The 23,048-nt window shown below is 37.4% G+C and overlaps 1 protein-coding gene across 1 annotated transcript in view; it reads right to left on the bottom strand.

Annotated features, from left to right (window-relative positions):
* Positions 1-23,048, bottom strand: part of KIAA1109 (KIAA1109 ortholog) — an 89,555-nt gene that overhangs the window by 26,151 nt on the left and 40,356 nt on the right. The window contains exons 29-53 of the mRNA XM_026042720.1: positions 22,984-23,048; positions 22,253-22,426; positions 21,881-22,001; positions 20,961-21,107; positions 20,463-20,590; positions 19,832-20,034; positions 18,423-18,620; positions 17,618-17,829; positions 17,240-17,391; positions 16,164-16,314; positions 15,478-15,630; positions 14,734-14,968; positions 13,405-13,553; positions 12,719-12,938; positions 11,994-12,152; positions 10,493-10,668; positions 10,063-10,238; positions 8,909-9,615; positions 7,949-8,194; positions 7,376-7,469; positions 5,722-5,772; positions 2,773-2,979; positions 2,386-2,624; positions 1,729-1,973; positions 510-615 (exon numbers count right to left, since the gene is read on the bottom strand). The exon at positions 22,984-23,048 is cut by the window's right edge and continues 4 nt beyond it. Of these exons, the coding sequence (XP_025898505.1) occupies positions 510-615; positions 1,729-1,973; positions 2,386-2,624; positions 2,773-2,979; positions 5,722-5,772; positions 7,376-7,469; positions 7,949-8,194; positions 8,909-9,615; positions 10,063-10,238; positions 10,493-10,668; positions 11,994-12,152; positions 12,719-12,938; positions 13,405-13,553; positions 14,734-14,968; positions 15,478-15,630; positions 16,164-16,314; positions 17,240-17,391; positions 17,618-17,829; positions 18,423-18,620; positions 19,832-20,034; positions 20,463-20,590; positions 20,961-21,107; positions 21,881-22,001; positions 22,253-22,426; positions 22,984-23,048 (4,714 nt within the window). The remainder of the gene's footprint in view (positions 1-509; positions 616-1,728; positions 1,974-2,385; positions 2,625-2,772; positions 2,980-5,721; positions 5,773-7,375; positions 7,470-7,948; positions 8,195-8,908; positions 9,616-10,062; positions 10,239-10,492; positions 10,669-11,993; positions 12,153-12,718; positions 12,939-13,404; positions 13,554-14,733; positions 14,969-15,477; positions 15,631-16,163; positions 16,315-17,239; positions 17,392-17,617; positions 17,830-18,422; positions 18,621-19,831; positions 20,035-20,462; positions 20,591-20,960; positions 21,108-21,880; positions 22,002-22,252; positions 22,427-22,983) is intronic.

Genomic DNA, 23,048 nt, shown 5'->3' with positions numbered 1-23,048 from the left:
CTATCATACGCATAATTTCTAATGTCAGAAAAGAATAGAAAGAATTTTCAGAAAGAATTTTCATATACTGTTAGATTCCCAGTCCTGGCATATTGCATACCAATTTACATAAATGTTTATAGCTTAAGAAATAACATATGTTTCCATAACACACTGATAAAAGAGACAGCACTGAATAATTCTGCAGTTGTTCTCTGTATGAGATTTTGATCAAAACGTAGCTTTTCTTCTAAAAAAGAAAACACTTTGGGGGACAGAAACTARTCTACAATGGCAGAAATAGCAGTAATTTCTGCCATTTACCAGATGATACACAAACGAGGCAAATAAATACCTAAATGCTTCCAGACTCCCTAATGTTATTTCAAACTAACATTGTTGCTAGCTGCTGAGCAGTACTAGATGCAAAGTGGTAGTGCTTGTGAAATAAACCAGAGAAACTGGTAGTATTATCATCAGCCAAAGCTTATAATCATCTTTAAGTACCAGCTTTAAGTGTTTCTCCTTACCTGAAACCTTTTGTATGACTTCATTTACTTCCTTCATGAACACTTTTTGTACAAATACCAAATGATTTAATAAGTCAGTTGTGAGATTATGTTCAAAGGAGCCAACCTGCCAAAAAATTTTTTTAAAACATGAAGTCCAAACAGTTACCATAGTTAGGTTTTCAAAACAGTACCATTTAAATTTTTTATACACACATATTTAAGTCATAATATAACTGCATTATTATTGGTATTTAAAAAAAAAAACCAAAAAAAAACTATGTGGAATAGTTTTGTCTTGTAATTTCTCTGTTGTAAATACCTATCAGAAAAATCGGTTGACATCAGATACTTTATGTAAAAAAGTGAGAACAATTAACAATCTGAAGAGCTTATTCTCTTGTCTTGCAAGTTTGGTTTAAACAATGAAATGCAAGACTTCACAGAATTTCATGGAATTCTGTGAATTGATACTTAATTTCAGTTTTTGCTGAACACCTTCAAAGTTGGCACAAATCCTAACATCTTCCTCTAGTAAGGATAACATCTAAATGGGTTGTTCAAAGAACAGCACCTAATACACTTTTACCATATGGATATGAACATAGCAAGTCTGCATTACAGGTGGGTTAGACAATTTGACTGACAAAATAAGGATGGCTATTAAAAAGGCTTTCCACCACTCAGCCAATTAGTTTTAACAAGATAATTTCTATACTCTATAAAAATACAGTATACAATGCAGAATGTCTACAAATAGAAGATTTTAGATAACTATTAAAGTTATTTGTAGCTTCTTATAACTGTATGGATGAAGAAATAAATCAGTAGTCTTCAAACTTAATAAATCCTTCAAAGTACAGAACAAAAATGGTCTACCTGATCTAACGCATCAGTTGAAAACTACACTGTATCTGAATCGCCTGCAWAGTGTATTTGTCTGCTTCATTCACAAGAAATATTGTCATTCACCCCCAACACATCTTTCCCCGTTCAAAATTTTCCAGAGATAGTATTCTCGACTGTTTAATACGTTGGCTACTCATCCAACTACAGGCTGAAAGAAGTTCTACTTCAGTTTCATGCAACTACAAATTCCATATTTGGATCAACCTGCAAACCCAAGAGATCGGGAGCAGTCAAATAATTACACTAAGCAAGTCAAAAGGGTGCACATACAGAAATGTAACAGATGGAAATATTGAACAAGTTACCAAAGAGGACCACAATCTACACCTACTTCAGCCACACAACGTAGGTAGTTCCCCTGTAGGTAATAGCCTTGCTTAGCAGGAAGCTCRTCTATGCTCCATATTTGGTCTGAGTAGGTATCATGTTCTTCCATGATGTATTTGCCTGACATAGTGACCGGAGGAAGGTTGAGACTTGCTGAAGGAGGAATGGTTGACATATCAGTTGCAGAGACTTTTGAAGTRAAGCGCAGCCTGTGACTCGGAAGTTCAAAAGTAAATCTTGTTTGGGCACCTGCAAACGGAAGATTGGGAGAAAAAGTATCACAGAAGAGAAGTTCTCATTTGTTTTTAAATTTAAAAACATTTTTGGAATAAAATCTTAAAGCGATGTTAAAGTTAGGGGCACTGATCTGTATAGCTACAGATTACAAACTCTTGGTAATGATCAAGAAGGAAGTCAAATTACCTATTATATCTACCTACCACTTGATGTCCACATTCCAAAAAAACAAAACTAGAAAAAGTAAAAACAAAAACAACAACAAAAAAAAACACCCACAAAACAAAAAAACTAGGCCAACAGAGCAGCAACAGAGTCAAAATTATAGCATTAATTCAACATAGATCTTCAGTCCTCCTGTTATTTTTTTGGCAAAAGAAAACTAAAAACTACGGGTTTTTCTTAAGTCTCACAGAAGGWTTACCTGTCATTCCATGACTCCTCATTCTTCCCATTTTATATTCTGCCTTTAGMGAGGGCAAAAGTGCTGCTCCAATAGCTATACCATCTATCATGGCACTAAATTTTAAAACTATAGGCTTCTTTTCTAAGCCTTCTGGCAGCTGTGGAAATTCATTTGTTTCAACAGGTGTTTGATTAATACTTGTTGGAGTCTTTTCAGAGGGCAAGGGAGTTGCAACATCTTCTTTTGTAGACTGGGTGCTATTTATCAAGACAAAGATGAGAAAACAGTGTTACTCTAGCATTACACAGAACTACTTTGACTGTCCCCAAAATACTCAAAAGCTACACAAGCCCAGAAATTGGTGACAATTATGAGCATCCACAAGCACCTTCCAAGTAAACTTACGCTGTTGATGGTTGCCTGATGAGATCTGAAATCTGCTTGGAGAGCTGATGGGAGCTCCGCACCATCATGCTGTGCAAGGTGGCAGGGTGCTGCGGGATATTGATGCTGATGGCTCCCACTTTGACCACTGCTGCGTTGTTTGTTTTCAGCCCCCTTTGGGCACTGTACAGAGCCTGAGATTTGGCAATACTGCATTTCACTACAGTTCTAACAGAAAAGGAAAAGGGAGTTGTTTGCATGTCTTCCAAAACAATCAGACTTTTATGTTAAAATGAGTTTTACAAAGTTAGCTGCATTGTCAAGTAGAAACATAAGTGATTTTGTTTAGTATCAACATACATATTACTTCTGCTTTCACTTTACACACAGATGCACTACATGCCACAAACAACTACGGAACATTTAAGGGAACTACCAGGCATGCAATGCAAAAACAGCTGTCAAACCGGATCTTGGGTAACGTGAGATCATTTGAGTTTACACACACCAGACTCGACATACACAGACAAGTTTCACACACTGAAACAACTAAGAGCCTTCTATTTTAACTCTGGCCTATRCCTACCAGAAAGACTTTGTGCTTATAACAACACAGTCCAGAGCACAATGCAACCACATTCCTCTCAACGGGATATTAGTTTACTGAGGCTATAGAAAACTTTCCGATTTTCACAGCTATGCAAAAGTTACAAGAGACCTAAAGCAGTTACTGATTTAAATTTTAGGGTAGAAGGTCAGGCAGAAATGATTTGAGAGTATTTTAAGGATACTATTTTAAGGATTTAAAGGAGACAAATCAACTTGAATGTTCAGAAAAAAAGTAGAAATGTACATATTAAGAAATATTGAGATGCTTGCTCTACTTCTTTAAAATAAAAAGTAAATTAAAAWATAACTGATTATTTCTCTGTTGGTGCTTTGGCATGTTCTCTACTCAAACTTGCCCCTCAAAGTGCTAGTATTCTGATTCACCTGTTATCAAGCCAGCCAAGAATACATTTTCTCCATTAATAACAACTATATTAGCTGCTCAAACATCACAAGGACAACTTTCAGSTTAAAGCTTTCAGCTTTCAGGAAACTGGAAGCTCTTTTCCTAATCTGTCCCAAATAGACAGTGCAGTTGGTCTCTTCTTTTTTAAGAAGTTAAAAGTTTGAGTTAAAACCAGATCTATAATAARTTTAAATAAATATAAATTTAAATTTATAAATTTATATGAATCCATACGAATTTAATTWAAAAAAAAWATCTATACTGTTGTCATAGGAGAACTGGATGAGAAAGAATCCTATTTATTCTGGACTTCCCAAACACTCAGCAGGACTGGCTGTGCTTCTCTGCCAAGGAGTTTCCACATTCCAGGGCAGTGTCACTTGCCCGGTAGCTCAGGCTCCTACGGCGACGCGGAGCAGCCACAAGGCCACGCATTCACTCCGAGCGGGCCCTGCACGTTATGTGCCTGCAGTTAGGTGACATACGGTGACATGTCCATAACAGATTTGGTTTGCTCTTTTTAAAATAATTGACTGGTTACACACGAATAACACATTCATAAGTAATTCTTTGTTCTTAAACCTGTTCCATAAATAATCCCTCTCCAGCCAACCTCTGAGCAAAGCTTTGTTCTACTACAGAAGAGACAACAACACAAATACTGAACGTAAAACATATTAGGGAGCATTAGAAAAACATCAGTGGAAGGCCACTAACAAACACAGGAATTACGACAGACTGAAATTCGGGCAACAGGAGAATTTCTTCTGAACCAGAAGCTGTACTGTACTCAAGACTCATCAGCAGATCTACCTACATCAACTTGCCCAGCCTTTTAACTCATTTTTATTTTTACTGATCACATAATACAGCACTGAACTCCACTGTTCATTTATGTGCAACAGGAGAAAGGACTTGCTTTTACTGGCTTCAATCTGCCAGTAGTCAAAAGGTGAGAAAAAATAAATAAGAAAGTAATTGCTTCTTATCCATCGTCGTTACATCATTTGTGATTTTTCAGTCTACTGTATCTCCTTTCAGGATCACCGTTTATATAGGCATTTTGAAGTTTATCTGCATTATCATGATGCTGAGTTTGCACAAACGCTGTAACAAGCTGTAACTCGAGTTAGGTCCTACTAAAAGATACACAGAAGTGGTCTAATGCAGAAAAAGAATTTTGTCCAAAGAATAAAACTTAAGTTTAAAAAAAAGTCCCCAGTTTTCACCTCCATTATTTTTCTTCTTCAAGCACTGCAGCCTCACAGGCTGCCCACAGTACCATCATGTACCATTTCTCATCTTCAACGCTACCCTAAGTTAGGTCCTCTGGGCACTGCAGCAGGAAGAAAGCAGCTAKAAAGAACATGGCATCATTTCCACCATGAAAGATCTACACAGACTATAGGAACCTGAGAGACTTGTTGGGGTTCACCTTCATGTACAGTATACGCTCTGGCATAGTTTTAAGGGAAACATTTCAAGTCAGTTTACTTAGCAATTAGGCCCTGCACTGACATAAATGAAGAGAGAAGGAGCGGTCCTGCGCACGCTGAAAACAGGACACGTTCTACTACTTCAATCATAGCAGTTCTTAGGTTAAAAAATAATCTAATCTATATATTGCTTTACAGTTATCAACATCATTTCCCCTCATTAAAATAAGCACAGAAGTAGATCTCACAGAAAAAGATCTAAAGAACAGTGAAASCATTCTGCCAATGCAGTAGTGATCAGATAGTGCAACATCTGCCCTACGAGCTAGATGGTTAAATGAAAATATACAATTTTTCCTTAATAGATATTAGGAGGCTACATAAAATCTTATATAGATATTATTAGATGTTAAACTAAATTCAAGCAGCCTCTGGCTAGTCACACACAGTAGGAAGGGAGCCATTAACTACACAACACAGAGTTATTGCAAGACTATTAAACGTAATAATATCACATACAGAAACTCTTGTTTGGCTGTGCTTGTAGGAGATGTAGGAAAATCCTCCAGTCTACAGATGAAGATTGAAGAGAAAGCAAGAGAAATAAAAAGAAAGCAAATAAAGAATAAACATTCATGCAAAATTAGTTAGGTAATTACTTGTAACCCACAATATGACAAATATTTTAAAATTAAACAAGTTGAAGGGGAGGCTTTTTTTCTGTTTCACCCTTTTCTTTTGTAACCTGCTCTTTTATGGAAGTTCAGTAAAATTACAGCATAAAAACAGAAACCCAGCCAACTCCAGAAATACATGGCTGTCAGATGAGAACTGGTATTAATGCTTCTGAGACACTTTTGAYAAACAATTTAGCTGGCAATACTAATAAATCACTACATGCTTATAGTTCTTTACAGTATCTTCCAAACTAAACAGGAATTGAAGAGGAAAAAAAAGACTCARGTCACTATTTAGCCCTTTTTCTAAAATACCACTAGTATTTCAGGTCACATACTGAGGGTTACCTAGCTAACACCAAAATCATGTGAGGGTGATCTGTATTACAAACATTTGTAGCTTAACTTTTTGACTTTTTGCAACTCAAATGTAAAGAAAATCAGATGGGAAAAAATAAATATGCATGCTTTCTTTGAATCTGCAAACCTGGCAAAAATGAGAGTGCGGTGCTGATCAAGTCATGGAAGGTGTCTGTGCATAAAGAAGCACTGGGGAGTGTTTTGTTTGTTTGCTTTTTGAGTTAAATCACATCAATCGTATAAAGGATGAATAACCATCAGAATGGTAAAATAACACAAAGAAACATGTGATATGAGAGTTGAAAATATACCTATTCATGAAGCAACAGAAATCTTAAATAACAATAATCTGCATCAAGAGGTCAAATAGTCCTCTAAAATTCCTTGCATCATTGGAATCTACAAGCTTCAAAAATAATGAGAAGCATAACAGAAACAATACTTACACAATATAAAAAAGTTTCTGTGTGTACATCGTATGGAAGAAAACTGTTTCTGAAAGTCTTAATTTGAGTTTTGGAGGTTTTTTAATGTTTTTGAAGAGGATTTACCTCCTGTGAGATAGCCAAGTCACTTATCCATTTACATTGGGACCCACAATCAGTTCTGAAGTCACTATTGTTTTTTAATAGAAACATGCAGGAGTTGGTATTTATCACACTTAAATACCTGTACGTCTAGAACTTGGGGACTGGATGCCRTAGGCTGAACACTATTCATATATTCATCAAATCCCACAGTTCTCAGCATACTCAGCAAGTAACCACATTATCTCAAATTTTTGTTATGCTATTAACATAAATATTGATCAYAAGCAGATTCTGCAAATTAAGGCAAACACACACAGTATTTTCTTACTATARTTGCCTGTTTACAAGATAATATGCCAGGTAGAAAAGCCTCCTGTCAATGAGCACAATACAGTTAGATCTTTAGGAGTCAAACTCGGGCCCAATTTAGCAACAGTTGCAAGGYTGCCCCTGAGGCTTTATGACTTCAGGGATTCTATCTAAAAAATGTATTATCATCAAGGTCTTCTCTGTAGCAAGATACATACCTTTGTTGACATCCCATGTATGCCACACTTCTACGTGCAAGAGTTTTTACCATTTTGAATTGTTAGGCATCATACTTACTGGATATTTGGGGTAATCCCCTCCAGCAGGACAATATTGACACCTCCTATGTGAGCAGTGGCACATGTCTCCGTCATCTTTTGATGCAATACATCTTTAAGGAAAAAAAAAGCAATATAGCAGCACTTAATTATTCAGTACAGCACTTCCAGGATGCCTTCTGCTTTCAAAAATATGGCAGTAGCAAGACAATGCATACATAASAGCTTTGAAAATCACATAAATTAACCTTAAATTAAGAATAGAGGAAGAAAGCTTTCAAAAATGCAAAGCTACCTCTTCTGAAATGAATTTGTGTGATTTGCAGAAAAAAAAGTTGCATCTTCTAAAATCCTAGATGCTGGAAACATCATGCTGGCGAGTGTAACAGCATTCGATATGTCTTTTAAAAACGTTTTTAAAAGACATATCGAATGCTGTTACACTCGCGCCACAAAYGCATACTATACATACATACAAATAAAGCATCTTACGCCTGTACATACACAGCAATATGTTTACAAACATACAAGCAGCACRCAGAGCCGCTATGTAATTTGACTGCACAGCAATGCAAGCTCTAGCTTGTGTCACCTTTCATTTTTTCTTTCAGGGTGAAGCTGCCATGGATTCTCTTGAGTTCGGACTCCATGGTTAGGCCGCCGATATCTGCCTCCAGGTGGGTACGATTGACCATGCCTATTCCAAAGACTATCAGAGTCACGTGCTGCGGCTCCGAGGTCACCAGACTGCGTTTCCTCTGCGTCCTGCTCAAGCTGCCGTTATCCTGCTCGTTCTCAAACACCACCCTACAGGCAGGCTCCGTTGGGCTTCGGACACCTGCGCGAATGCAAAGGAGTTAGCCAGGGCTACTTTACAAAATTTCCATTTATAAGTGGAACCAAGAACTGCAACTGGCACAAGGGAAGTCTTTAGGCAAGTCACTGGACCCCACTTTTTCAATTCTAACAGAAATAGTCAGGTGAATCAAATCCAAGATGCAGTTCTAAAGATCACAGGTGAAATTCTGGTCCCAAATTTGCAAACTTTGCCAGAATTCAGTGAAACTCGTTTTACCATTTTCCCACTCTCATCTCAAAAGCTAGGTTCCTAGAAAGAAATCCAGCTAAGTCATTCACAGCGCAGAAATGATCTCACTCCAGACCACTTCCTTATGCACTTGAACATTTTCTCAGAATGATAATAAGGCATTTTCATCAACCTGTTGAAAGGAAAATACCCCCTATGAAGGAACATCAATCTCCTCAGCACACAATTAACGAGATAAAGTTATCCATTTAAACACAGTCCAACTTTGCCTGGGTTGCACCCAGTGCAACAGAGCTGAAAAGAATATCAAGGAACAATTTACAAGCAATCAATCACTATGGAACTGTGCACTGAATTTGACCAAGTTCAGGACTGAAAGAATGAGAGATACCATTATTTTTTAAGGCTGTCAAATCAAAGTTTTGACGTGTATCAGTGGCAAGCTTCAGAAGAATACATTTCAGCAAAGGATGCACTCTAAATTATTTGGCTAAGGCTGTTTACCTGTTGGTCCAAAAGTTTCAGAAGACTTCTCTAAAATCCCAGTTGGATCAGAAATAAGGGAATAGAAGTTCAATAGCTTATACATATTTTGCCAGCATTCAGCAGAAGGTTCGCTCTGTTCTGACACAGTAATAGAGTCAGAGTCATCCATATGAATAGTCATGTGGTCAACTACATCTTTGGAACCTTTCCTGGATACTTTGGAAGTTCTTCTTTCTGACCTGCCCAAGGAATTCTTGTTCCGAGACTCCTTCTTATTGTTCTCGTTGTTGTTTCGCTTGCTCTTGGCATTGTTCACTCTGTTGCCTCCATTCAGGCTTCCTCGAGAGCTTCGGCTAAAATCAGAGGAGCGGAAGTCTCTGTGTTTGCGGGTTTTAAAAGTAGGTGTTGGAGAGGCTGATCCAGCCGTGTATCTGCTGAGCTTGATGTCCGTCTGCGTGGCTTTGATATCATCAATCATGGTGCTGAACTGATGGATCAGACGAACCAGTGCCATATCCACATGCTGGCTTATGGACTGGCAGGAGATGGTAAAGTTGCAGTGAAAAGTATTGTAGTATCGTTTGTTCAGGTCGTGAAAGGAAAAGGCACTTGTAGAGTTCTGAGGTGTGCACATTGATTTCTCCATTACAACAGCACTAATGCTGAAAGTTTCCAGCATCAAAGCTGGTTTGAATTCAAGAGGAGGAAGATTGACAGCTCCTTGCCTAGGGAAAGGAAAGATACAAGTTACTACCATGTTTCTAAGGCTAGCATGTAGTCCAATCTTTTTTACACAATGGTACATCTGATTTTCTGAATCCAATCTTTTATTTCCTTTAGGGCATCATCTTCTCACTACAGTTCTATGTACTGCAAATGGACTTTTATACTACTATATTACTTGTTACTATAAAGATAGTCACTTTTTTTTTCCCCCTAAGAAAACTGAATTTTGGAGGTGATTTGTCAATTATATCCTCAAGCTTTGCTGAAGATAACTGTGATGGAGGGATGGTGCAGACGATTCAGTATTTACCATGAAAATAACTTTTTTTTTTTTAAATGAGTTTAATTACCAAAAAAAGCCCCTTTTCAAATACTCTCAAATTTTTAGATATTTTTAATTTTTCATTGAAAAAATTTCAGAAATTTTCAAATATTTAACAACATACCTTCGAGCTCGCTTGCTTTTCCTTTCCTTAGCTGTATCTGAATCAACAATATCTGCTCTAAGGCAATCCAAAGTTCCTGAGAATGAAAGGTGCTCTCCAAAGTACATCCTGTAGCAGAGTGGCATTGCATCCTGTGACTGAATTCCCGTGTAACTTAGAAGAGGTTTGAAAACAACCTACAAAACAAAAATCCACTCATTTATTTCTCATTGCCTCCATTATTTGTTGATCTGCATCATTTACAATACATGAGCTACATAATACAAAAAGCTTTAGAATTTCTTTGACAGTGCTGTGAAACAGTAAAGAAGAAAAAATGCAGAAGCTTTACTGTTGTTTATTATTGTATATTCCATATTTTTTATTTTTTAAAAGCAATAACTAGTTTTCTCCACCACAACTCCAAAAGACAACAGGAGAAAAGCCCTACCTGTGCATCCGCTAGCTGGACAGCAGGAAACCCTTGGTTACTCTCCTCTACCCCTGCAATGTCATCCTGGCTGGTGCTGTGCTGCGAATGGGTGCCGTCCAGGGTGTTCTGGTCACTGGACAAAACGGTGTTGAAGTCTGAGGCAGAGGGTATTGTAGGAAGGTTGGGTGCCACCCCTGAAACATAAATACCCATGGAACACTAACACCACGGCAAACCTTCGCACCAGCAACTCCGCTGGCTCAGCTGCGTGAGCTGCACAAACACATGTGGCACAAAGAGAAAGTCAAGTCCATAACTTCACAAAGAGAGTGGCTAGGATTAAGAAACAGTCTGATATCGCTGAAGCAAGTAACTCCAAGTAGTCCAACTCATATTTGAAAACCACAAGAGTATTTCCTTCTTTCTGTGATGCTTCCCAAGGCCTTTTGTCCAGGCTGCAATCTGGAAGCTCTTCCTCACGTCTATTTAAAATGCAATCAGAAAATACTTGCCTGCACAATCAACGTGAAGATTAACCAGTTACACATACTTGCTTTCAGGTTAACACTTAATGTGTAATGTAATGTTCATTCATAGACCCAATGCAAGACCCACTGATTAGATCTCTATGGATCATTCTGTCATTGAGTATGGTCTCTGTAAAAACGATTATGAACAGCCACTTCCCCTCAGCTGCAAGTCTGAGTGCTCGACAACAGAGCAACCCAAGGGCAGAGCAATGGTGAACCACTGGCATCCCAGACCATGAGACAGAGTTGTCCTGCAATGCCCATCAGGCCTGAGTTTTCTGTCAGGTGCTGTAAGCTCTGACAGCCACGACTGCATATCCCCACAGACAAGTGATTTGGATAGATCAGTCTGAGGTAGACTGTCAGTTACTGCCAGTTTAATTTCAGGAATGTGAGACTCTAAACAAGCTACCACAGTTGCAGTAGAGGAAAAAAAACTTTTCTTTAAAAGCAGAACTGAAAGCCACTGTTTTCTCTGAATTTCTGCGGTTGAACAGTTTACGGAAGAGCCATACTGCATGAGCAACACATACAACACAAAAATGTTCATACAACCAGACCTGTACAAAATTAATAATAAACGAAAGCCAACTCCAGAGTTATTAGCCAAGATTAACACAATAAAGTCTGAAAGATTTAATAGAAAAAAATAAAATCATTAATAGAAAAACAGAATAATAATAGAAAAAAGTCATATTTTAAAATTTGCATGTTGTAGGAATATAAGTTAGGAAAGATTTATGAAATTAATAAGATGCACTAATTTGTTACATTTCTGTTGCTTTAGTATACTTAAACCTTTCACTGTCGTATCCTTTCCTTAGGATATCCTATCCTTACACCAGCTTTCCATCCCTAAAGATCAACAAGGCACACAAACCTCAGAATTATGTTTCCTTATGTTTAGTCTCCAGAATGAACCGAACAGGATGAGGCAACACGGGAACAACCAACCCCGAGCCCCAGGCCAAGCCGGCAGCGGGCAGTACCTGTTGGGAGACTGTTGTGTCCAGACTTGGTGGCCGGGCTCTCCTGCACCACACTGCCCCGGTTGCCCACGGCATTCGACATCCAGTTATAGAAACTCACCGACGATGGCTCGGACAGCAAGGGATGTTCAGATAACATGTCTGTGGCCACAGTATTTCCTAGGCAGATCAGTGACAAGCTTTAACATTCACTGCATCAGAGACATAGCAAATGGCAGGTACGTGGCACCACTTTACAGTSAATATATATTCACTGATAAAAAGCCCACAGTAAACCTCAGGGTATATTTTAATGAGCTAGTTAAGTCAAGCAACACTGTTGCAAACTACACACACTACCACTGAGGTTATACCCAATTGCTGTTGCAGTGGAAATGTCTTTGCCTTTGCACATCTTTAGCATAATTAGAGGGAGTCATTAAGAAATGAAAATTTCTTAATGATTAGAAAGAATCATTGTATAATTAGATATGGTATAAACATACTGAAAAATCCTACGTAAAATGGGAGTATTTCATTTAGTTCTTGTCATCTATTTCCCCAACTTGATATATTTGTTGCTTCTTCAGAACAGTGCAGTGACTTCTAAGGACTGCTAATAATAACTGYCATGTTTACTTAGAGGAAAAAAATGCTTAAATAAAAATGACAATTCACAGTGAAAGTACTTAAACCATTAAAATAAAATCAGCTTCCCTCCCCCTTCAACTTAGCATATGTCCTACCTGTTCTTGTTAAAGAACTGCTTTTAACTGCAGTTGTACTTCTCTGAGGAGTCCCTTCTAAAAGATTGTGCAAGCTGGGAAAGCTCCCAGTGAGATAGCTGAGCAGACTCTCTTTCCTTGGACTTTCTCTGACTGCCATTCCAGACCGGCCAACGTGCACTGGGGAATCCGTAGCTGTATCTCCACTAGTGTAGCTTAAGGAGTGATACGGATGGATACCCTTGCAGACAAAACAGACMAAGTCATCAAGTTATGTGTAAACTGCAAAACAGAAATAAGTGCTATTTGCCTAACACAAGACTGGAACACAAGAACTTCAAAATGTCATTTCTAGAAATTTCAAACCAGTTGTATTTCCATTTTGGCAGGCCTTACGCCATATAGRTATTCTGAATATATAATATGTGAGTATGTGTGCATACATATGTATACACACACACATGCATTATAATACTGAATTCTCAAATATTAATGATTTAATAGTGTAAAAATAGTTTTCTTTATAAAAACAAAGTATGAAACAGAACTGCCGGTGTATGAATTCAACTAAAGCAAGTAAGCAGAAGGAACCACACCTGACCAGAGTTGTCCACACATTACAGTTACTTTTCTAAAAAGTATTTATTCATCTGCAAGAGCATTTGCAAGCCACTACTCTCCCCTCATGGGTGCTGCTATAAACTTACCTTTATTTTCAGAACAGAATCACTGTGTGTGTGAGTCTTGGATAGTTTTCTCATGATCTCTGCACCAGTCACAGGCCCAGAAGAGCCACCAGCAGGTGGAGGGCGATGGGCTGTTCCTTCTAGGAGCATTGTATGCTCACTGACTGTAGCTGGAACAAGCAAATTGTTCTCGTTAGTGTGTGTGTATTTTTATATATATATATATATATATATATATATATATATAAAAAGCCAATAATATCTATTAGATAAATTTATTTATAAACAAATTCTATCTCTAAACTCTATACAAGACAGCAAAATTTTCAGTCCACAAAAACTCCGGGTGAATAGAAGACCATGCACAGAAAACAAACAAAGGAAAAAAAAAAAAMAAAAAACAGTTCATTGACTCCAATAGTTTCTGTCCAACGAAAAGCAGTTATTTTACAGGAGATGGCAAGAACTTCCATACTGCACGACTGTACACAGGTAACACAAACAGCTTTGTTGTTGCTGTCATTGAGCTGGTAATTGCTATTTGGCTTTATAGGCATAGTTTTTTTTTTCAATTATTATGTTTTCTCAATATTACATACATCTCATTTGAGAAAAGAAAAACATAAACATTGTATTTCTGAGTGATGTGGTGTTGTAGTGTATGGATGCTACAAAAACAAAATAACTGAATCAAGTCAGCAATACAGACTACTCCAACAAGGTATGTTTATTCACATCCTTCCTCTCTACGGTTCTCATTTAAAGTAGCTATACATCAAAGACAAATGGGACAACTAAATCAGTTGCTTACGTCAAACTGGCAACGTGCAAGCTTGCAAAGAAAATTTGTGCAGAATGTGCAATTTATCACAGATGAATGCAATATAGGAAAAAATAGGATTTAGAAAAATATGTCTATATAAAGGAAGACAAATAAGAAGATGGATTGGGAGATATTCAGATTTCCGGGAGAGTTCATAAAACTGCACATTGCACTTCTAAAACAAAAGGAGAACTAAACAAARTCCTAACAGAAATCAGGCAAATAATTACACTGAAGCATTTTGTGCTGTAAATAACAAAATGTGAGAAGCAAAAGATTAGGCCTCCTGGCTTTTTTGTTGTGTTCCTGACCCCAATAAGTGACAATTATAATTACAGTATTACAATAATACTATCCTCAGTAGCTTCAAAATGAGATGATTTTTTTAAAAAAGAGCTTTGATTTAAGCAGCTTTAATGCCAGCTACTCAAACCTCCAATCTAAAGGAGGTGCTTGGCAGAGACGGGCGCCGCCAGCGAGGCTGCGGCCGCGCGGCGGCTCTGAGGGCGCCAGGAGGACGAGCGCACCTGCGTCGAACTCGAACTCCGCGCCGTCGGCGCTGGTGTCGCTCTGGAGCCCCGCGCCGTTGTCGAGGCCGTCGTCGTGCTCGGCGCAGGCGCTGGGCGGCAGCCTCACGGGCTGCGCGGGCCGGTGCAGGCTGACTCCCTTGAAGGCCGGCGTCACCACGATGAACTTCATCCACTGCCTCGCGAGCGCAACGAGACCCTTCTTCAAGGTTACTAAGGCGGGAAGGCCATCACTCTGAAAACAAAACCCAAGGGGATCACGGCATTTTAAGCAACACTAAACCAATCTGCAATTTACTTGCCCAAACACAGACTTGAATCCTCTCCCTCCTCACACCCCTCTGCTCAAGATGGCCATGTGGATACATGCTGGCAAAATATTGCATTCATTCAGATAAAACAAAAATTCCTACTTAATTGTAGACAGTACACAAGTGTACATAACCTAAACATCTAACCTAACGAGTCAAAAATTACCAGCAGCAAACAGGACTACAAGTTATTAAACGTAGTCAAGCAATTATAATGCTAGAACTCACATCAGCCCCAATTTCCCTATATGAACCGAACTGAAATTTTACAAGGCAAGATATTTTTTTTTCTGTGAAGGATATGTAACATGGGGGTRAGGAGAGAGGTTCCTTTTTCTTAATTTCCTTAGACAGCTACTTATTTTCAAATGTTAGAATTTATATATTTGAAGCTGACATGCTGTGTTATTTGCATTTTTACAGGGTAACTCACCATAGTGGCATCCTCAATAATAGAGTAATTGGCTTGGTGAAGATAATGATGCAATATATTACAGAGCAAACAGGAAGGATTTTCTTGCAAGAAACGAGCCACTTTGGTAAGCCTATTGTACTTGCTTCTCAGAGGAAAGTGCACACTCTTATTCTAGAATAAAACACAACAAGGTTCATATATATGAAAACATTTGCATGTAACACCCTTGCAGGAAGTACAAGATTTCAGCTAACATGTCACAAGCTGTTTTTCTGCTGCATAAACTATAATGTCAGTTTTCAAAATGGATACAATGTAATAGGTGTATAACTTCAAGAAGTGATATCTGAAAAGATTTTTTTTTGATACTTATATGAAATAATGAAAGAAACTGGATTCAAATTTCACTTTGTGAAGTTATTTCCAGACTAATGGGCATATATACAAAGCTAGCTGAGATTTTCCAGTACATTTTTCAGTCCTAGTAAGAAAAAAATACATGATTTTTCTAATTTGGTTTAATGCATAAAAAGGAAGAAAGGCAGAAAACAAACTCGCAAAAAACATTTTGTACAGCCCAAAGTGGAGCACAAAACTATGACCAATTCTGCACGTGAAGAGTCAAGCGAGATGCTAATTTTGTCACTGAAAATKAATAGATATTATACTCCTCTATTCTGATTTATTTTCTCGAGGTCTTTTACCTCTAATGCTTCTGTCATAATACAGCCCATAACAGCGCAGATCCGCAGAGTTCCTTCAGTGTCTAGTTTATTCAGCGAGGATTTCACCTGATCAATGGGAACAAGCCAAGCACCAACTGCAGGAGTTGCAGTACTCAGAAGGTTCAGCTGCCTGGTGAGAAGAGCACCAAGAAGTAGTTATTCACAATCAACAGCACCAGTTAGCAGGATTTTCTAATATTATCATGAAGAACTATTGTCAAATTGCTACAATACACAAAACAGAAACTGGAATAATGCAGAAGGCAGGTCTTCATACATTCCTATATAACACACTCTCATCCATTCCTGTCACCACTGCTCCTTGTCTTCCTATTTCTATTCCCTGCCTATAACAAACTTTGAAATTCTCAAAAATGATTGAATCTTGCTTTAACTATTATATAATACATCCCTGAGAAATTCTGCTACAGAAAAAGCTAAAAATATTAGAAAAAATCACAAATATTTCTAATTTATAGCTATATGCTGAGCTTAGCTACCGAGATAGGAACATATGGTTTGCTCTATCATAATAAGTACATAACTGGTTTATTCTATATAAATATGTACTAAGCTTCATCATAGTTCCCTTGGAGCTTTAGAGATGTTTAGGATCTATTATAGAGCATTTCGTTTCAAGTTTTCAAGCACTCACACACTTCASAGTGCAAGAGCAATAAATCACAGTCCCTTGGTTGAGGACCCGAGTGCTGGGTAGTTCACTTCTCTAACATCTCTCTGCCAAACAAAACAATGGTCCCTGTGTTCCTCCTTCACAAATCACATTAAGACTCAAAGAGTTTTGTTTTTACTTTTAAATCACAACKACCTAACTTTTTTGGCAACTTTTCCATATCACATCCGACAAATTCAAGTAGTCCCTTTACAGCGGTATGTGTAGGTTCCAATATTGTTATTTCCATAGAAGTTTCAACAATTGTTAACATCACATTCAGACAATTCATCCAACATTACATACATTACATGCTACCAATACGACTATATTTTACCATGGCAGAATTATTTTATTTCTCTTAAATAAGATTAAGTTATACCTGGAAAATATATGGGCKGGCGAGCGCACATTGGTAGGAGCTGCAAAACTAAACCAAATTTCTTTGATTGTGAGCTTCATGCTGCAAGAGTCAGGGGGAGGAGGCATCAAGGGCAAATCTTTCTTCAGATCATCAGATTCAACTCCTTCATCCTGTAAAAAGGAAACCCAGAGAGTAAAAAGGTTTTCAAAAGCACTTATGTCAAAAGGCACTAATGTAAGAGAGGCTTCAGAAAACTGTAAGTTTAGTGTGCAGTTTTCATCCAGTTTGTACAAGAGATCAATTAAACTGTCAATTCTGTGTTAAGAATTCACTTATTAATCTTTTTAAAAAAAAAAAAAAAAAGGTACCAGTGAACTCAATACAGTACGTACATACCTGCTCATCTGAAACCGAATTTCCATTGATATCTGAAGCAGGACTTATYCTGTCACAAGGCAGATTATCATCAGACACATCAGTATTATAACCACTACCAGTTGGAGAATCTGAAGAGTTATTTGATGCAAGCAATCCACCTCTCTCTGTAGCACTCGATTTACCCATGACTCCAAACGCATTATACAACACTGCTCCAGCTTGTCTTCCTCCTGTAAAAGCACACACACACACCACAGGCGTGAATTTGCGCTGTGCACAAACTTCCATCAGGTCCTGTGTCCTGTAGAAAAGATCTGCACTTCAGAGGAAAAATGTCTATGCTTTTGTTTAAACAAGAAGTAATTATACCTAACAGTTTAACAGCTAGTTGCAGAGTATCCAAAAGGCACAGAGACTGCTTGCAAACACTGTTCCCTAAAAAGAAAAGTTTGGATTACAGAATATACCCACTTCCCCCTCTTCCCCCCCTTTAYGGAGTTAACTTTCCTTCCCAAAACTTACTGTGAATATGATTGTACGGTCATGATATAAGACAAGAGTGAAAGCACCAATTTCTATCTGTACATTATAAAGCTTTAAAACACCATTTCTCTAGAATTATTTTAAACAATGTCAGAAGTGGTAATGATTGTTATAACAGTTCATTTTTAGATAAACCCATTATTTGATCCTGTTTGTGGATTAAACACGTACTCTTTAGTATCAGCAGCATTTACTTACATAATTGGTAAGTAGAAGYATTAATAACAGATTTGTTATCAGTTTCATGAAGCAAAATAATATAAAGCCCAAACAGTTTTACCTTTTATCGTTAAATTCTCAATCCCACACTCAAACATTATCCAGCCCCACTTCTCTTGACTAGGACCGATTCGAGTTACATCTGGAACAGCTTGTTGATCCGTTTCATCCACAAAAGAAAACTCATCCAGCTCTTCCAAAGTGAAAAGAACTTTTGATTTCCCAAAAGGAATAGCTGTTATTGCACAAGTTCCAATATCTGTGAAAACAAGTGTATTTAGCACTGTGTTATAAAATGAAAAAAGTTTACATCGACAGGTGATGCTCTGAAGCTCGGAGTGTTGGGGGAGCGTCACTCCTTCAGCATATGGAAGCAATAGTAATGGGGAAGGGCAAATTTTAAGTTTGAAAATGCAAGGCCCAAGTAACAAACTAAAGCTTTAGGACACTCTTAATCCTCACACACCTGCCATCTTCATCTTTCTTTTTTGACATGTGTCTAAATAATCTTTTCAAATTTTTACCTGAAGCTGGTTACTGGCCTGGAATTATTTCATACTTCACCAAAAACCTATCCCAATGAAYAGTGTCTTTCCTTTGTTGCTGTTAAATTTTTGGTGATATTGCCCTGTCTCTTGGATAACATGTTTTACTAGATAACTGCTTGGCATTAAATACCTAATATAATACACTATTGTGAAGGGTCCATCCATTAGGAAATGGAAATGAATATTTAGGTGCTTTTATTTTTTTCCATTTTTACTTGCTCATTCATCTATGCATGTGTTTTTTCACTTGTCGTTTGACTTTAAAGTATTCTTTTTTCACACAGATCACTTTACAGGACAAAATAAAACAYGGCACTAACGCAGACCACATCAAAACTGAATCAAAATTAACTTAATAAAAGGTAGGTATGCAGAAGATACTCAAGTCTATTTGTCAGGCTGCAACAGAACAAAAATCATCTCTGCTTTGCTTATGGCCATGTTAAGCTTTTCCAGGACCAGAAGTTGAAGTGACCAAATTTAACCCATAACCTTTAGAAAGAAGCATATCATAAGCATACTACAGATCACAAGCAAGAATGTGTATCTTGCTTTCAGTTTTAAAGATGCTGTAATTAAAAACATACAGCTTGTCATGCTGAAGTTGGCAGCACAACACATAAATTATACCCTGAAATTATATCTTCAAAYTGTTAGATAGCGAGAAGAATGAAAACAAGCATAATGCACCCCGCATAAACTGACAACCAGTGGCAAGAGATCCAGTGGAAAGAGATCAACTAGGAAGAAGGGAGCCTGGCCAAAATAATATCAACACATTTCAATTCTTACAAAGCAACCTATCTTCCACACATACTCAATGAGTTGTATTCTGCCTACATTTATAACACACTAATGCATTTTCATGCAGCAATGTTATTAATCAAATAACAGAAAATAATTCMGAGTAAATATCCTAAACCTGTTGTGTCAAGGCCTCTAAGTTGTCCATGAACTCGATGAATGTTCAATTTAGCTGCAATTTCTTTTCCTTTTTCTGCTCCAGCATTGGATCTGAGCGAGCCAGAAGACTGAGGCTGCATTTTACTGGCTTGGATGTAACGATCAAAGGTAACAGAATTCCTCCCAGTTTCTGCACTGTTTGAAGTCTCCTCAACTATGCCCCTTTGAAAAGAAGGGGAAAAAACAATCAAGGAAATTACACATACACATTTTTTTTTTTTTAATGTAATGTTGGCCCACCAGTATTAAGAATTCCTTCAGAATTCAGAAGATAAAATATGCATTGGTAGGAAAAAAAAAAAGGAAAAAAAAAACTATGCTGTTAAAGTGAACTTCCAAAATGTTTTCAAAAGAGTTCTTCCACCTCTCACCAAACCTGCAGTTCTAAATAGGCATTAGAGGTTAATTTACAAAAGCACTAAAGGCACATTATCTTGTTAAACTCAATTATGAAATATTTTCAAGATCTTGTTTCTGAACTGCCAAACTGTGGGTCAAAAAAACTGGTGCCACTCCAGGTGCACACGAGCACTGTCTTTTGACTAACATCACAATCAAGAGTCATGGATAATTACGCACATGATTCTTACCTATTCATACGAACTTGTGTAGCAATTCTATCAAAACACAGGGCTACTAATGAAACGTGAGTCACAGTTTTGCCAGATGTAACTCCTGGGGATTCATCAACGGATGCTTGCAATAAGCACAGGTTCACCTATATGTAAAAGTCCCACAAAGAGTTAAGAAGTTTAGGGAAAAAAAGTGCTATATTAAACATGCATCACAATTTTCTGATATAATTTTGCTGTATGATGACATTCTTTTTTCTTTTTGTGATAAAATAGTCCCACTCAGAACAAACAAAAACATCATTTAAAGACATGAGCAGTCAGCAATACCTATATTGGTTATCACTTAATTTATGCTTCTATCACAATACGATTACACAGTTCATATAAATTCTATTCTGTGTACAGCAAACGATCACWAATAGGAAGCTTCACTTAAGCATTTCAGGAACAAAGACAGAACAAGTGTAGTTTTTGAAATGCACATTACTAACAGGCTAATCAAAAAATTGTTACCTTCGGTACAGTGACATTGGCCTGAAGCCCTTTAATTGTCACATTATCTTGCTTAAGTGAAAGACTGGTCTGCGCTGGTCCCTGGTTTGTTGTWCCTGTAGTAGTAGTGTCTATTTTCATTCCTCTTATATCCTGCTTAGAAGATAACTTGGAGAGGAAAAAAAAAACATGTAATCACTTAATAGTTTACTCTGATTGCGATTCAGAGCTGCTCAGCTAAGGAATAACAGGATAAYTTAATAGCACTGAAGCAATAAGAGATTCTGCCTTCATTTAAAGCACAATACCATGATTTTGGGAACAAGGACTGCTGCACCTACTGATTAACCTTAAGMTAAGGATTAAGCTTAGGCCAATCTCCAATAAGCTTTCAAGCAATAAGATTTAAGCTTCAAGTTTGTCTTCTACATAGACAAGACATACGCAACTCCTTACACACTGTATGTTTATTACATTATGAAGTATAAGATATGTAACAAACCCAAAAGTATAAATATAGGAATAGGCATTAACTTGGATAGAAAGAGTTCCAATTCCTGTAGAAGCACTATACAACTTTCAAGATACTTAAAATTAAGTTATCAGGTGAACTGCAAGAAAAACACACATACTTCTATAGCGTATTTTGGAATCTCCTCTGCCTCACRGCAACTACCTCCCTAACTTTTGTAAACTAATAAATTATATATTGCTAAAACTTCAGTTTGATCCTGAAAGTAATAGAAATCTCTTATATTTGGAAGATTGTATGTAACAGTTCACTAGAGAAGTGTACACACAGGATAAAATAAAGATGTACTCCAAAATTAATAYATGCAGTTATCTACTGCACACCAAAACATTAATTTTTTTTTCCCTATATAAAGTATAGAAAATTRTTCCTACAAAACGCTGTGCATTTTTCTAGGTCACTTCCTTACATTTTCTGAGAAAGTTGTTTTGCTGTTCTGCACAGCGTCGCGCAGCACTTTGCAATGCAGATCATCCACGATGGCTGCCGGGTGTCGGGAACTAGCACAATGCACCATTGCCTCGATATATCTGTGAAAGGAAGAAAGCCCCCATAACTATTCAGACTTCCAGTTTCACATGAGACACCACCAAAAGCATTTATTTAACATTACAAAGAGATGAATTCAACACRGAGAGAGAAAGCATACTTCCTCATTCAGCAAAGTATTTTCCTAGCTTCTTTCCAATAAATACAGAACTACATTCACTGGGTGCAAGACAATTTTAGACCATTTTTAGCATAATCACTTAAACAGAGCACTAAAGAGRAAACTAGTTACCTGTCTAGTGCCTCTGCAACCAGAGGAGTCAAAACTACATCTACAGTGCCCTTTACTTCAACAATTGCTGTTGTCCTGGTCTGGGAGATCGGGTGATCCAAGGTCCATTCTTCTGTTATTGTTTCATCATCTGTGTTTTCTGCAGACTTCTTGTCCAAAGGTGTGTAAGGTGTGCTAAACAAGTCAAATACATATTAATAATCTAGATTTGTAAAAGAAATACGAAAATATGCATCACAAAACACTTTTGTATCTATAACAATCTTATACTTTAATAGAATTTCAACAGTAAAGCAGCAATCTTGTACAGAAGAACTAAGACTAAACAAATGCAAATCCACTTCAAGGGAGGAATCTACAAGCACTCAGGAGTCGACTGTTTCAAGTAGTTATGCATAATTAATTGATGTTATGCAAATAAGAAAGTATTCTTCATGATTAACAGGGTATAACCAAGTCTTCAAATTGCTAAAATTCTTTTGCAGTATTCTCAGTATGATTTTAATGCTTACTAGGGGGGAGTCTGAGATTTTACTGCAGTTCAGAAAGCACAAGAATACATACGCTTTTTTCTATTTGTTCCAAAATAGGATGGTACTGAAAATACTGCTGACAAATTAAATTTTGGCAGAGTATTGAGATCCAAAATATTTAACAAGAGTATCAGGAAAACACTCCTCTTTTACTCTTTAAAAACTATGTTAACTGTGTTAGGCAGTTATTTAACTTACTTGGATGATGATCCTGTAAGCTGCATGCCTCTGTCCAGTAATGAATTAGCTGTGAGACCCTGTTT

The sequence above is a fragment of the Nothoprocta perdicaria genome, unplaced genomic scaffold (assembly GCF_003342845.1).
Source record: "Nothoprocta perdicaria isolate Ctin4 unplaced genomic scaffold, notPer1 scaffold_312, whole genome shotgun sequence".
Taxonomy (NCBI): domain Eukaryota; kingdom Metazoa; phylum Chordata; class Aves; order Tinamiformes; family Tinamidae; genus Nothoprocta; species Nothoprocta perdicaria.
The sequence above is the reverse complement of the archived record's forward strand: the minus strand, read 5'-3'. Positions and strand labels throughout refer to the sequence as shown.